At 42.0% G+C, this 16,068-nt stretch overlaps 1 protein-coding gene across 2 annotated transcripts in view; it reads right to left on the reverse strand.

Annotated features, from left to right (window-relative positions):
- gopc (golgi-associated PDZ and coiled-coil motif containing) overlaps window positions 1–16,068 on the reverse strand; it is a 75,621-nt gene that overhangs the window by 10,758 nt on the left and 48,795 nt on the right. For both annotated transcript variants that reach the window (XM_038799672.1, XM_038799671.1), the window contains one exon: window positions 7,295–7,390. In XM_038799672.1, the coding sequence (XP_038655600.1) occupies window positions 7,295–7,390 (96 nt within the window). The remainder of the gene's footprint in view (window positions 1–7,294; window positions 7,391–16,068) is intronic.

Below are 16,068 nucleotides of genomic sequence, written 5' to 3' on the forward strand. Positions count from 1 at the left end.
CTGCTAATGATACGCAAATGGCATTTACTGTAGAACACTTTACGTGCGGAGTAGAACACTTCAATATGAGGCACTGAGAATCTCGATTTGGCATGAACTCGGTGCGCGTCACAATTTCGGTGACACCAATTCTCCACGCAATCGTCTTTCCCATTTTCGGCATTGGCCAACGGAGAATCCCGCCCATGATGTTTTTCTACATTTCCGAGGCTATAAAGGGTAGACTTTTAAAAAATCATTGGAACTTGTAGCTTTGAATTATCACAATGCAACGACTGGATACATTTTGAAATGTAACAAAAAAATTGCAAAAAAATCTTGAATAGAAGGAATTAATAGTAGGGATAAAAGTGCAACTGGCACTGCTGGCATTTATTGCTATTAGGAATTTGGGAAATTAACAAGGTTCACAGTGAACTCGAGATGAAAACAAAATAACAAAAAAGTAACAGGCAAGCACGCCTGTGATTCGCTCGGTAAAAAGATTAGCAGATATCGAGAGGCACTGAGGAGCGAATGACCATATCAGAAACATTGTTTACCAGACATCAATGGGACTATACAAATGATAACTTCTAACAACAAAGCATTTGAGAGATATGGACGGCCAGGTGCACAGGGTGGGATATAAAACAGAACGAATAGCAAAACTGTTAGCACCCTCATTGCAGAAGGAGACTAGTTCACCATCCAACAGTCAGACCAGGCAGTTCCATCTATTATCTGAGCAACGGAGGCCTTTTCCATCCAACAACTGCGCGGCAGGTTGCAGATATTCTTCTCTAAAGGATGCAGTTTTGTGCCTTTGCTGAACCAGGAAGAGACATTTCCAAGACTCACCCAAGTGGTATTGTGTGGTAATTATTAGTTGGATTTGACCGATATTGAGTGACTAAAATTGGATGCTGCTTGGGAAAAGGGGTGTCTCAGTCAGTTCAGGGAATGTGGGTAGATTTTGGGAACAATATTAACTTCAGATAAAACGGTGTGTTTAGTTACTAATATATTCAAGTGTCATAGTGCATATTGGTCTTTTGTTTAACTTTAATAAATATTCTTTATTAATTGTATACACAATGACCAATCTGGTTCCTCACATTACTCCAAAGCAAACAAATATATACCACTAAGAACCAGTGTTTAAATTCTCCTTCAGGGTTGCGAGACACTTGCACAGGTAAAATAATAAGAACATAAGAACTAGGAGCAGGAATCGGCCATCTGGCCTTTTGAGCCTGCTCCACCATTTAATGAGATCATGGTTGATCTTTTGTGGACTCAGCACCACTTTCCCGCCCGATCACCTTTATTCTTCAAAACCAATCTATCTTTACCTTGAAAACATTTCATGAAGGAGCCTCAACTGCTTCACTGGGCAGGGAATTCCATAGATTCACAACCCTTTGGGTGAAGAGGTTTCGCCGAAGCCTAGACCTAAATATACTCCGCCTTATTTTGAGGCTATGCCTCCTAGTTTTGCTTTCACCCACCTGTGGAAACAACCCGCCCGCATCTACCCCCTTCATAATTTTATATGTTTCTACAAGATCCTGCCGCATCCTTCTAAATTCCAACGAGTACAGTCCCAGCCTATTCAACCTCTCCTCATAATCCAACCCCCTCAGCTCTGGAATTAACCTAGTGAATCTCCTCTGCACATCCTCCAGTGCCAGTATGTCCTTTCTCAAGTAAGGAGACCAAAACTGAACACAATACACCAGGTGTGGCCTCACTAACACCTTATACAGTTGCAGCATAACCTCCCTAGTCTTCAGCTCCATCCATCTAGCAATGAAGGACAAACTCCATTTGTCTTCTTAATCACCTGTTGCATGTGTAAACCAAATGTTTGCGATTCATGCACTAGAACATGGCAGCATGTTTTAATATTTTATCATTTAAATAATAATCGCTTTTGCTGTTATTTCGACCAAAATGGATAACCTCACATTTGTCAACATTGTATTCCATCTGCCAGACCCGAGCCCATTCACGTGAACTATCCAAATCCCTCTGCAGACTTCCAGTATCCTCTGCATTTTTTGCTTTACCACTCATCTTAGTGTCATCTGCAAACTTGCACTTGGTCTCCAACTCCAAATCATCTATCTAAATTGTGAACAATTGTGGGCCCAACACTGATCCCTGAGGGACACCACTAGCTATTGATTGCCAACCAGAGAAACACCCATTAATCCCCACTCTTTGCTTCCTATTAATTAACCAATCCTCTATTCATGCTACTACTTTACGCTTAATGCCATGCATCTTTATCTTATGCAGCAACCTTTTGTGTGGCACATTGTCAAAAGCTTTCTGGAAATCCAGATATACCATATCCATCTGCTCCCCTTTGCTTACTGCACTGGTAATGTCCTCAAAAAATTCCACTAAATTAGTTAGGCACTACCTGCCCTTATGAACCCATTCTGCTTCTGTCCAATGGGACAATTGCAATCCAGATACCTCGCTTTTTCTTCCTTGATGATAGATTCCAACATCTTCCCTACTACCGAAGTTACGCTAACTGGCCTATAATTACCCGCTTTCTGCCTATCTCCTTTTTTAAACAGTGGTGTCACATTTGTTAATTTCCAATCCGCTGGGACCGCACCAGAGTCTAGTGAGTTTTGGTAAATTATCACTAGTACATTTGCAATTTTCCATGCCATCTCTTTTAGCACTCTGGGATGCATTCCATCAGGGCCAGGAGACTTGTCCACCTTTAGCCCCATTAGCTTGACCATCACTACCTCCTTAGTGATAACAATCGTCTCAAGGTCCTCACCTGTCATAGCCTCATTTCCATCAGTCACATGTTATTTATCCACATGTTATTTGTGTCTTCCACTGTGAAGACCGCCCCAAAAAACCTGTTCAGTTCCTCAGCCATTTCCTCATCTCCCATTATTAAATCTCCCTTCTCATCCTCTAAAGGACCAATATTTACCTTAGCCACTCTTTTTTGTTTTATATATTTGTAGAAACTTTTACTAACTGTTTTTATATTCTGAGCAAGTTTACTCTCATAATCTATCTTACTCTTCTTTATAGCTTTTTTAGTAGCTTTCTGTTGCCCCTAAAGATTTCCCAGTCCTCTAGTCTCCCACTAATCTTTGACACTTTGTATGCTTTTTCCTTCAATTTAATACTCTCCCTTATTTCCTTTGATATCCACGATTGATTTTCCCTCTTTCTACCGTCCTTCCCTTTTGTTGGTATAAACTCTTGCTGAGCCCTGTGAAAACCCGCTTGGAAGGTTCTCACTGTTCCTCAACTGTTTCACCATAAAGTCATTGCTCCCAGTCAACCTTAGCTAGCTCTTCTCTCATCCCATTGTAATCTCCTTTGTTTAAGCACAAAACACTCATGTTTGATTTTTCCTTCTCACCCTCCATCTGTCTTTTAAATTCCACCATATTGTGATCACTCCTTCTGAGAGGATCCTTAACTATGAGATCATTGATCAATGCTGTCTCATTATACAGGACCAGATCTAGGACCGCTTGTTCCCTCATAGGTTCCACTAAATACTGTTCTCGGAAACTATCACGGATACATTCTATAAATTCCACCTCAAGGCTGCCTTCAGCGACCTGGTTAAACTAATCGACGTGTAGATTAGAATCCCCATGATAACTGCTGTACTATTTCTACATGCATCAGTTATTTCTTTGTTTATTGCCTGCCCCACCATAACGTTACTATTTGCCGGCCTATAGACTACTCCTATCAGTGACATTTTGGCCTTACTATTCCTGATTTCCACACAAATGGATTCAACCTTATCCTCCATAGCACCGATGTCATCCCTCGCTACTGTCCGGATGTCATCCTGAAATAACTGATCTACACCACGTCCCTTACCATCCACGCTGTCCTTCCGAATAGCTCGATACCCTTGGATATTTAACTCCCAGTCGTGACCATCCTTTAACCATGTTTCAGTAATGGCCACTAAATCATAGTCATTCACGATGATTTGCGCCATCAACTCATTAACCCGATTCCGAATACTACGAGCATTCAGGTAAAGTACCCTTATGTTGGCTTTAAGACCTCCATTTCGAATCTTAACACCTCTATCAGCGGGACTCTTAATAATTGTCCATTCTTAATTGCCCTTACGAAGATGGTGGTGAGTTGCCTTCTTGAACTGCTGCAGTCCACCTGGTGTAGGTACACCCACGGTGCTGCTAGCAAGAGATTTTCAGGATTTTGACCGAGCAACATTTAGCAAAAGTTTAGGAATGCCAATATATTTCCAAGTCAGGAAGATAAGTGACTTGGAGCTGAACCGGGTGCTCCGGTTTCCTCCCGTAAGTCCCGAAAGATGTGCTGTTAGGTAATTTGAACATTCTGAATTTTCCCCGAGTACCCGAACTGGCGCTGGAATATGGCGACAGGGGCTTTTGACAGTAACTTCATTGTTGTGTTAATATAAGCCTACTTGTGACAATAAAGATTACAAAAAAAACTTGCAAGTGGTGGTGTTCCCAGGTATCTGCTGCCCTTGTTCTTCTGGGTGATAGAGGTCATAGGTTTGGAAGGAGGTTTGGCAATTTAATGTGGTGTATCTTATGTATGGTACACACTGCTACCAGTGTGCAGGTGGTGGAATAAGTGAATGTTTAAGGTGGCAGATGGGTGCTGATCAGGGAGGCTACTTAGTCCTGGGGAAGATGCCACGGTTTGAGTGTTATCTGAGTTGCAGCATCCAGACAAGTATTCCACCACACTTCTGACTTGTGCTTTTGGTGGATGAGCTTTGGAGAGTCAGGGGGGGTGGAGTTACTCCCTGCAGAGATCGCAACATTTAACCTGCTCTTGGAGCCATGGAATTTGTTTCTGGTCCAGTTAAGTTTCTGGTTAACAATATTAGCCAACATGCAAGTTTATAAATGTATTTAAAAAGTAAATTTTTTTGCCTCAAAAATAGATAGCTCTATCTTAACAATACATTGTACATACATACGTATATTTTCTTTCCTTATTAAAGAGTAAAATATTTGATAAGATGTGAATTACATGGATATATAAATCTCAATGCATGGATCATATTTGGAAGTACAACATCAGAGCTGAGGGAATCTCTACCTAGTAATTTATCTATTTCAGTAAAGTATTTGAACTTCATTTTTACAGTTTTGAATAAAGTTGATAATGCACACTGTATTAAACAGAGGAAGTACATGAAAAACTCAGTAAGTTTGACAGCATTTGTGGAGAAAGAAACGGAGTTAATGTTTCAAATCAATACAACGCTTCTTCACAACTAAGGAAATTTAGAAATTCCTCCAGTTCAATACTTGTAAAGTTATCATGATTGTCTTTGGCTCCCAGCCACACTTTTCTGCCATTGCCATGGACTTTATTAACCTCCTAAATCCCTACTTTGAAATTAGTCAAGGAGGTGCAAAACCTCAGACATCTTACTCAAACTAGAGCAGACTTATTTCTCTTCCCATTGCTAACTCCTAACTTGCTTCAACCTCCAGAGTGTTCTTTGCCTCTGTTCTCACATCCCTGCTGCCAACCCTCAAGTCCATGTTTCATTACTTCAAGATGCAACTTGTTGAATATGCTGAGCTGTCCTCTCATTCCTCTGCAAACTACTTACCAAATGGTAAACCACAACTTTGCTGTCTTCTCCCTCATTGACCAACAATTTCATCCTCTCCAAACTTCACTACCTTCCTTTACCCTAGTGGATCCACTCCTCCTTATTCAAATCTCTTCATGCCCTCATCCACCCTCCTAATTCACCAATATTTTCTGCTGTACATACCCGCACACCATCCATTCTACAAATACTGAATAATTTCTCATTCCCTTCTTCTGTACACAATCACCATTGGCTACTTAGCCACTATGGAATTCTGGATTCCATGCAAAAACCCTTTCATTTCACCATCATCCTACTTTCAAAAGCTTCCTTAAAATCCATTTCTTCAAACTTGCCTTGCATCCTCTCCATAGCCCCTGTTCTTGCTTACTATAACTTTTCCATAAAGTGTTAAGATGCTGTCCTCTACATGTATGTGTTTAATAGATGTAAATTGTTGTATTAGCAAATATGCATTGTCCTATAAGCTGCCAATCAGAACAAACAACTGGCAAATCACAACATAAACTTTTTCAATACCACAAGTTACAACATTATTTTTTAACCAAACAAAGCATCAATGTTAGCTTGAGTGATATTAAAAGTTGGAGATGCATACATTCTATTCACAAATGCAACCATAATTCATACTTCTTGCATTGTATATGGAAACCAGAGATTCTAAGCTTTTTAACTATATGGGATATCATAAAATCTCACATGCTTAACTAAGATGTGGAGATGCCAGCATTGGACTGGGGTGAGCACAGTAAGAAATCTTACAACACCAGATTAAAGTCCAACAAGTTTATTTCGAATCACTAGCTTTCGGAGCCTTCCTCACCTGAAGATGGAGCTGTGCTCCGAAAGCTAGTGATTCGAAACAAACCTTTTGGACTTTAACCTGGTGTTGTAAGACTTCTTACTATGCTTAACTAAGTATTATTATTAGCTTGCATATACCTCAATCTGTGGACAGCAGATACTGATATCCACCAATAAAGCAACAGCTCCAAGAACCACTGTTTACAAACCTCCAGTTCATCAAATTTCAACAACTCCACAGGAAACTAAGAAGCCTGTGCTTTGCAATTTATAATATAAGGTTTTAGGCATCATGTGTCCCATAGTTGATAATTTGGATGCCAGAGGCAGTTACGGTGATGACTGCCACACTGTGTCACAATCAATACTTGCCCATTTTCTAAAAATTTGAAAAAAATGTATCAGCTGCCAAGTAAATCTTGAGCCTCCACATACTATTGCTCACAGAATCCTCATATATTACAAGATTCAGGATATTGTCCATATCATGTTCTTTTCACTGAGATTAATGGAAAACTTACCTTTAACAATATTTACCATTTAGGCTTCCCAAAATTAATATGCATGAAGCTTCTGCATCAAGCCAACTATAGAAAAAAAAACAGCAAATCTCTGTTCTATCCTTACTGATGTTTTCCCGTACTCCAACTAAATAGCTGTATAAATGCAGAGTGGGCTAAACAGATGGCTTGTAATGCAGAACAATGCCAGCAGCGCGGGTTGAATTCCCGGACCGGCCTCCCCGAACAGGCGCTGGAATGTGGCAACTAGGGGCTTTTCACAGTAGCTTCATTGAAGCCTACTTGTGACAATAAGTGATTATTATTATTAAATGTCAGAAAATAAACGATAAAGCAGACTCACTGTAATCGATATGCCAAGGCCTTCATGATCCTCTTTGACCAACAATACTTTCCGAATTGGCCCAACACCTTGGTTCTTCCTTACGATATCTGGGCCCTATTTCAGGAAGAAAAACAGTACATTTTTAAACATGAAAATCAAAATATGCTGTCAAGATAATAGCCTTTAAATTCTTACTGGAAGAATGTACAATTGAAAAAATCTGTTTAATACTATTATACTCACTTGCCAAATAAAAAGTGGATGGCTGAGAATTTTTTATTTAATGTTGACTGAAATGATAAATTAGTGACTGAAATCAAACAATCTGACAGAGTAATCATTAAAAACATGGGTTCAATTTAAGAAGCTAAGAATGCAACAATGTTATTATGCTTACAGAATTCTCATTATTCAAGAATTCTAGCACTGCTAGATTGTTTACAGAGGTAATATATATGATGCTCATCCCCAGTAAAGTGCAGTGCCCACAAATTGAATACAAGCTGCTTTTCTATACAAATTGCTTTCAAGTATGTATGTGAAACATAATTAGAGCTGTAGGAATTCATTAAATGATTTAGAACTTGCAGGAATCATTCAGCCCCGTGACTGAATTGGTCTATTCTAATGCCATTTCCCTAAATATCCTTTTTATTCTTTCTTTTCAAATATTTACCCAATTCCTTTTTAAATTAGTTGTCACTACAACATCAACTACTGGTGGTCAAGCTTTCCATGTTGGATTGGGCAAATTTTTCATTCTAGTTTTAATAACAGGGCCAGGGGTACGGTGATTTTAATCAACCAAAAGTCCAATTCTCATCCCAAATCGTGGCTGACCCAACCGGTCGCTACCTCGTTGTATGCAGCTCCCTATTGAACACCCCGATAGTTCTGGTTAACGTCTATGTTCCTAATTGGGACGATGTGAACTTCATCAACTCTTTGTTATCTTCCTCCCCCAACCTTAACATACACAATCTTGTTTTAAGAGGCGACTGAAATTGGACCCAAAATTGAATTGCTCAAAACACAAATCTCATGTCCCATTGGTAATGGCCAGGGGTTTGTCTTCAGTCATGGCTCAGATGGGAGGGGTAGACACCTGGCATTTTTTTTTACATCAGAATGACAGGGATTTCTCCTTTTTCTCTCATGTTCACCATGTATTCTCGCATTGATTTTATCATTCTGGAAAGGGCTCTCCTCCCATCGGTAGAGGCGGTTGAGTTGAGGGTTGGTTTACCTCTCTTGGCTTGACAGCTGGTTCGTGATGCATAGAAAGGCCAGCAGCACGGGTTCAATTCCCGTACCGGCTGAGGTCCGCTTTCAAAGTTGCCCTTCACCTGAGGTGTGATGATCCTCAGATTAAATCACCACCAGTCAGCTCTCCCTCAAAGGGAAAAGCAGCCTATGGTCATCTGGGACTATGGCGACTTTACCTTACCAAGTGCAATCACTTGACCACGTCCCACAGTTCGAGCTACTGACCACCAATAAGGCCGTACGTCTGCTCCAGAACTCCGGGGTACTTTCTACGAATATGGGGAGAAGGCAAGTTGTCTTTTAGCACACTAACTTAAACTTCAATCAGCCTCCCATGAGATCCGCCAGATGCTCAACCTGGGTGATAACTTTGTTTCCAACTCTCTCCAGGTGAATGCGGCTTTTCATCTTACTACTGTGACCTGTATAAATCTGAGCCCCTCGCAGACAAGTCGATCATGGCCGATTTCCTGGACAGTCAGCCCATCCAACATCTGTTGAAATATTTAAGAGTAGGTAGTCGGGCTCCCCATTATGCCCTGAAGAGATTTTAAAATGCATTGGTCTCGTGCAGGCTAGTAAGGCATCTGGCCCAAATGGCTTTCCAATCGAGTTTTATAAGAAATTGTTGGAACAACTCATACCTTTGCTGTTAGATATGTTCAACGACTCCCTATCCCATGGTCACTGCCTCCAATCCTTATTCAAGCCTTTATTTCCTTGCTCCTTAAGGAGGTCAAGGACCCGAGCGAATATGGTTCATTCCGACCCATCTCACTCTTAGATGCAGATGTTAAGCTGTTCGCTAACGTTCTGGTGCTCTGGTTGGAACCTTCTTTCCAAGAATAATTTCACAGAACCAAACAGGATTTTTAAACGGCCATCAGTTACCAGCTAATATGGTCACCTCTTGAATGTTAGACTTTCTCCCTCTTCTGTGTCCAACTCAGAGGTATCTCTAGACACAGAGAAAGCATTTGACAACGCAAAATTAGATTATTTGTTTGAGATTCTTGGAAGATTTGGATTCGGCCAAGAGATTAGCCTCATGGATCTGCTTACTATACAATGCCCCCACTGCCAGGGTACACAGGAATATTTAATATTTTGACTATGTCCCCTTGCATAGGGGCACTGGCAGGCTGCCCACTCCCTCCACTTTTATTTGCCCTGACAATACGTCCTCTCGATGGAGGGTTAAGGGGTGGAATATCTGGTATCTCTTTATGTAGATTACCTACTTTTATACATTACAAATCCAAATCCGTCCTTCAATGGTCTAATGAAGACAAACTTTGGTTCCTTCTCTAGCTATAAATTAAATCTAAGCAAGAGTGAATGTTTGATTTGATTTGATTTATTGTCACATGTACCAAAGTACAGTGAAAAATATTTTTCTGCGGCCGAGGGAACGTACACAGTACATACATAGTAGACAAAAGAATCATCAACAGAGAACATTGACAAATGGTACATCGACAAACAGTGATTGGTTATAGTGCGGAACAAGGGGCCAAACAAAGCAAATACATGAGCAAGAGCAACATTGGGCATCGTGAATAGTGTTCTTACAGGGAACAGATCAGTCAGAAGGGGAGTCGTCGAGGAGTCTTGTCGCTGTGGGGAAAAAGCTGTTCCCATGTCTGGATGTGCGAGTCTTAAGAGTTCTGTACCTTTGCCTGATGGAAGGGTCTGGAAGAAGGCAATGCCTGGGTGGGAGGGGTGTCTGATAATGCTGTCTGCATTCCTGAGGCAGTGGGAGGGGTATACAAAATCAATGTGGGGGTGGCAAGCTTGTGTGATGCATTGGGATGCGTTTCTTGTCACCTTGGACCAAGCAGTTGCCATACCAGGCTGTGGTGCAGCCGGATAGGATGCTCTCTATCGCACATCTGTAGAAGTTTGTGAGAGTCGATGCAGGCATGCCAAAGTTCTTTAGGAAGTAGAGACGTTGTTGGGCTTTCTTGACTGTTGCATCAACGTGAGTGGACCAGGAGACTGTTGGTGATGGTGACCCCCCAGGAACGTAAAGCTATCGACCATCTCCACTTTGGAGCCATTGATGCAGACGGGAGTGTGTGTCGTGCTATGCTTCCTGAAGTCAACGATCAGTTCCTTGGTCTTTCCAACATTTAGAGAGAGGTTGTTTTCGGTATACAATGCAACCAAGTGATTTATCTCCCTCCTGTTGTCTGATTCGTCGTTTTCCGATTAACCCCATGTAGAACGAGCCCATTTAGACACATTACCCTTTCGCCTCTCCCATCCAAGTTGCCGTTACTTGAGGTCAAGGTGTGTGGGGAAATGGGCCAGGGTTTAGAAAACAAAGTATATTATGGCGTTCACCTGACCGAAAACTTTTTATTGATTTTGGTTACGATGAGCACAAGAGCCTGCCTTTCAGGTGTTATTCAACATAGTGCTTAGACGCTTTTAATCAAAAAAAACAAGCTTTATTCTAAGAATTTAGTTAACATTTGTATAAACACACACAGTAAAATCTTTTATCAACTACAAATATTAATTCCCACACAGCTACAGTAATCTATGTGTAACCCTTAAAGAATTTCCCCTTAACTGTTCCAATTCAGTAGCAAGATCCCATAAACCAAAAACCCCTTTTTATCAAAACAGTAGGTAACTATAATCATTGGGTATCTTCCCTGGAATAACTCTTTAAAATTGAAAATAGAGACACAGACCAAAATACTTCTCTGTCTGAGTCTACAGAAGCCAAATGTGAAAACAAAAGTAAAAATTCAGAGCCACAAACCAGCTCCAAAACTCAAAGCGAAAGTAAAAACTCAAGAGAGCCTGAGCCCAACTCCACCACACAATGACATGACTGAAGCCGAGTGATAAGACAAAAACATTTCTTAAAGGGACACACCCATGACAAAATATGAATTAGTTGGGTTGTAGATGAAATACAAGCTTGTATTGTTCTGAGTCAATGTCAGATTATACATTTGCAGTTTGGCAGTGATAAAAGTGAAGTTACACCAGCCTTTCAGGATCCAGATTGCAAAGGTGCACAGTCAGCAAGTCAGATACCATTTTGAGTGCTGGTATGGCGCACCATTCAGAAGTCACAATTCATAACTTGTAAGCCAATTAGGGGCAGAGAGGAAGGCGGTACCAGAAAGTGCAGGTAAAAAGCTCTTGGTGTACGTGGGTCTCTCTCTCTCTTCTTTGTTCTCTTGCCAATATTCTCTTTCCATTGTTCTCTTGCCAATGTTCACTTTCCATTGTTCTCTTGCCAATGTTCTCTTTTCATTGCCCTGCTGGGTTTGTTTCTTTTGTTTGTATTTGAACGTGCACTAACCTAGTTTTGCAATATACTCAATCTCAAACTACCATAGGTCATCGTCTCTTATTAGAAAATAAGAGATCTTTCAGGGTGGCCCATAATTGGGCCTCACTCCACAAATCAAATCATTCCAGCCTTACGAGCAATGTTAGAACGGACCTAGAGATGGAACAATTTTCCTCTCTCTTTGGCTGGCAGTATTCAAACAATAAAAATGAACATACTCTCTAGATTTCTCTTTTCTTTGAATGCCTACCCATTTTCGTACTCAAATCCTTTTTTTATTAAGATGAATAAATTGGTATCCACTTTTATCAGGTCAGGCGAGAGTCCCAGAATCCATAGTGTTCTATTCCAGAGGGAAAGACAAACAGGGGACTTGGCCCTCCCAAATTTATTGTTTTATTACTGGGCCGCCAATGTCCAAAAATTCTTACTGTGGGTCAGCAATCCTGATTCAATCTTGGGTCAAATGGAGGCTGATTCTTATACTACATCCACTCTCCTAGCCATAGTTACTGTACCATTGCCCTTTTCTCCCACTAGACTCGCCGCACACCCGGTGGTGGTCTCCTCTCTTAGAATCTGTAACCAGTTACAACAACACTTTAAACTTCTGTCCTTGTCTTCACTGGCTCCTATCTGTAATAACCACTTTTTCTTACCTTTCGGGGCTGGTAATTTGTGGAAATTGAAGGGACTCAAGACCTTTGGCAACCTGCTCATGGAGAAGAGGTTTGCCAGTTTTAGCGAATAAATTTCAGTTAAAGTTCGCAATTTCACCCGTCTGGTCACCTGTATGGCTTTCCCTTCCTATTCATTGGCTTCACCTTCCACCTTACTCGAGAGGAGTCTATCTTCGGCTCAACCGGGCAAGGGGGGAGGGGGGGTCAACCTCAGTCCAAAATGGCCACATTCTCTTATCTGATCACTCCCCACTGAACGGGGTGAGGGCGAAATGGGAACTAGACCCTGCACTCACAAGCGAGGTTTGGAGAGAGGCCCTATACAGAGTCAACTCCACATCCTCATATGCCTGGTTAAACCTAATTCAGTTCAAAGTGCTACATAGGACACACTTGACCAAGGCAAGGATGAGTGTTTTTTTGCGAACGTTGTGAACAGGTGTTCGCTTCCCCCTGCACATCACACGCATATTTTTTAGTCCTGCCCTGGACTCGCCAGTTTCTGACTTTCTTTCTTTAACACTACGTCTAATATTCTCTGATTAGAATTACAGCCATGCCTGCTGGTGGCCATATTTGAGGTTTCGGACTCTCTGGTAGTTCACTCTGGGGCACGGGCGGACATTAACCGCCTTTGTTCCACTGATAGCCAAAAGGCGGATTCTGCTCAGTTAGAAATCTCCCGCACCTCGCAGTGCCTCTGGTTGGATGGGATGAAATGTTATTTTTGTATTTGGAGAACAGGGGTTTTGTCGAGAGATTCCACCTGAAATGGCAACCATTTATGTCCTTTTTCAAAGATTTAGTCACCGTCAGCTGATAGGTATTTGGGGTATGGAGTTTAAATTATTTTCTTTTTCCTATATTTGCAATTATTCTTGTTCTGTACCTGATTTGCATTGTTTATTGCTTCTTTTGTTGGTATTTGTTATTTGTAAAAAACTGAAAATGTAATAAAATATGTATATTTTTTTAAATCACCATCAGTCAACTCTCTCTATCAAAAGGGGAGAGCAGTCTATGATCCTTGAAGAAAATGGAAACTTTCATTTTCGGTACTATGTTGGAGCTTCACCGGGTTGATTTTTTTTGGTATGCCTGGTGTTGCTCCTGGCATACCCTCCTGCACATTTCAGTGAACCAGGGTTGATTTCATGGCTTGATGGTAATGGCAGAGTGGGAGATATGCCAGGCCATGAGGTTACACATTGTGATTGAATACAATTCTGCTGCTGCTGATGGCCCACAGCACCTCATGGATGCCCAGTCTTGAGTTGCTAGATCTGTTTGAAGTCTAGCACGGTGGTAGTGCCACACAACACAATGGATTCTGTCCTCAATATGAAGACGGGACTTTGTCGCACAAGGACTGTGCGGTGACCACTCCTACCGATACTGTCATGGACAGATGTATCAGCAGCAGGTAGGTTGGTGAGGATGAGGTCTAGGTGCTGCACGGCGGTGCAGTGGTTAGCACTGCTTCCTCAGGACCCAGGTTCGATCCCAGCCCCAGGTCACTGTCTGTGTGGAGTTTGTACATTTTTTCCATGTCTGCATGGGTCTCACACCACAAACCAAAGTTGGGCAGGGTAGATGGATTGGCCACGCTAAAATTGCCCCTTAATTGGAATTTTTTTTTAAAAAGACGATGGGGTCAAGTACTTTTTCCCCTCTTTTTGGTTTCCTCACCACTGCCGCAGTTACATCCTTTAGGGCTCGACCAGCTCCGTCTGTGTTAGTACTAACGAGCCAGTCTCGGTGATGGCCATTGAAGTCCCCAAACCAGAGTACATTCTGTGTCCTTGCCACCCACAGTGGTTCCTCCCAAGTGATGTTCAACATGGGGAAGTACTGACCCATCAGCTGAGGTGGATGGTATGTGTTAATTAACTGGAGGTTTCCTTGCCTTGTTTGACCTGGTACCACCAGACTTCATGGGGTCCAGAGTTGATGTTGAGGAATCCCAGGGCAACTCTCTCCTGAATGTATACCACTGTGTCGCCACCTCTGTTGGATCTGTCCTGCTGGTGAGACAGGACATACCCTCGTGGAGATATCTGGGACATTATCTGTAAGGTATTATTTTGTGAGCATGACTGTGTCAGCTGTTGTTTGACTAGTCTCGAAGACACTTCTCCCAATTTTGGCACAAGCCCCCAAGCATTAGTAAGGAGGACTTTGCAGGGTTGGCAGGGCTGGGTTCGCTGTTGTCATTTCTGGTACCTAGGTTGATGCCGATTTCATTCATTTGTGCTGTTGTTGTATTCTATGGGGATACACAGGAGAATGGGACTGCCTGATTAATAAGAGGATCAGGGGTTATGGGGAGAAGGCAGGATGAGAAAATATCAGCCATGATTGAATGGCGGAGCAGACTCAGGCCGAGTGGCCTAATTCTGCTCCAATGTCTTATGGTCTTATGGGCTGGTTTGCTCTCCAGGGAGCCAGCATGGATCAGATAGACCAAAGTGCCTCATCCTGTTCTACAATGAATATCAATATGAAATTAACCAAAACATTTAAAAATGGTACTTAACAATTACTTAAAATAGAAAACAAGGCCACAAGTCCACAAGATGTACGAGCATAATTTGGCCATTTGGCCCATTGAGTCTGCTCCGCCATTCGATCAGGGCTGATATTTTCCTCATCCACATTCTCCTGCCTTTTCCCCATAACCTCTGATCCCCTTATTAATGAAGAAATCTCCTTATTAATCAAGAACACCAGATTTGTGCTTGAAGTGCTTTTCAGGGCTACAGACCAGAAGCTGGAAGGTGGAATTAGACTGAAAGTTCTTATGTTCTAAGAAAGAACCAATGAGCATCAGTGGGCAATTTAGCCTCTCGAGACTTCTCCACCGTTCAAAACAATCATGGCCTCAATTCCACCATCTTCCCCGTTCTCTGTACTCCTTTAGCCCACTACTAATTAAAAATTTGTCTAACTCCTCCTTAAATTTACTCACTGTCGCAGCATCCACCGAACTCTGTGGTAGAAAATTCCACAGATTCACGACCCTTTGTGAGAAGTAGTTAGTCCTCATCTCTGTTTTAAATTTGCTACCCCTTATCCTGAGACTATGACCTTTCGTTCCAGAATGCTCCACAAGCGGAAGCATCCACAGGGCAGCATGGTAGCACAGTGGTTAGCATAGTTGCTTCACAGCTCCAGGGTCCCAGGTTCGATTCCCGCCTTGGGTCACTGTCTGTGCGGAGTCTGCACGTTCTCCCCATGCCTGCGTGGGTTTCCTCCAGGTGCTCCGATTTCCTCCCACAGTCCAACGGTGTGCAGGTTAGGTCGATTGGCCACGATAAATTGCCCTTAGTGTCCAAAAAAGTTAGCTGGGGTTACTGGGATAGGGTGGAGGCGTGGGCTTAAGTAGGGTGCTCTTTCCAAGAGCCGGTGCAGACTCGATGGACTGAATGGCCTCCTTCTGCACTGTAAATTCTATGATTCCACATCTACTTTATCCACACCTTTCATCATCTTATTTACCTCAATTTGATCTCCACACATTCTTCCAACTT

This window comes from Scyliorhinus canicula, chromosome 6 (assembly GCF_902713615.1).
Source record: "Scyliorhinus canicula chromosome 6, sScyCan1.1, whole genome shotgun sequence".
Classification (NCBI taxonomy): Eukaryota; Metazoa; Chordata; class Chondrichthyes; order Carcharhiniformes; family Scyliorhinidae; genus Scyliorhinus; species Scyliorhinus canicula.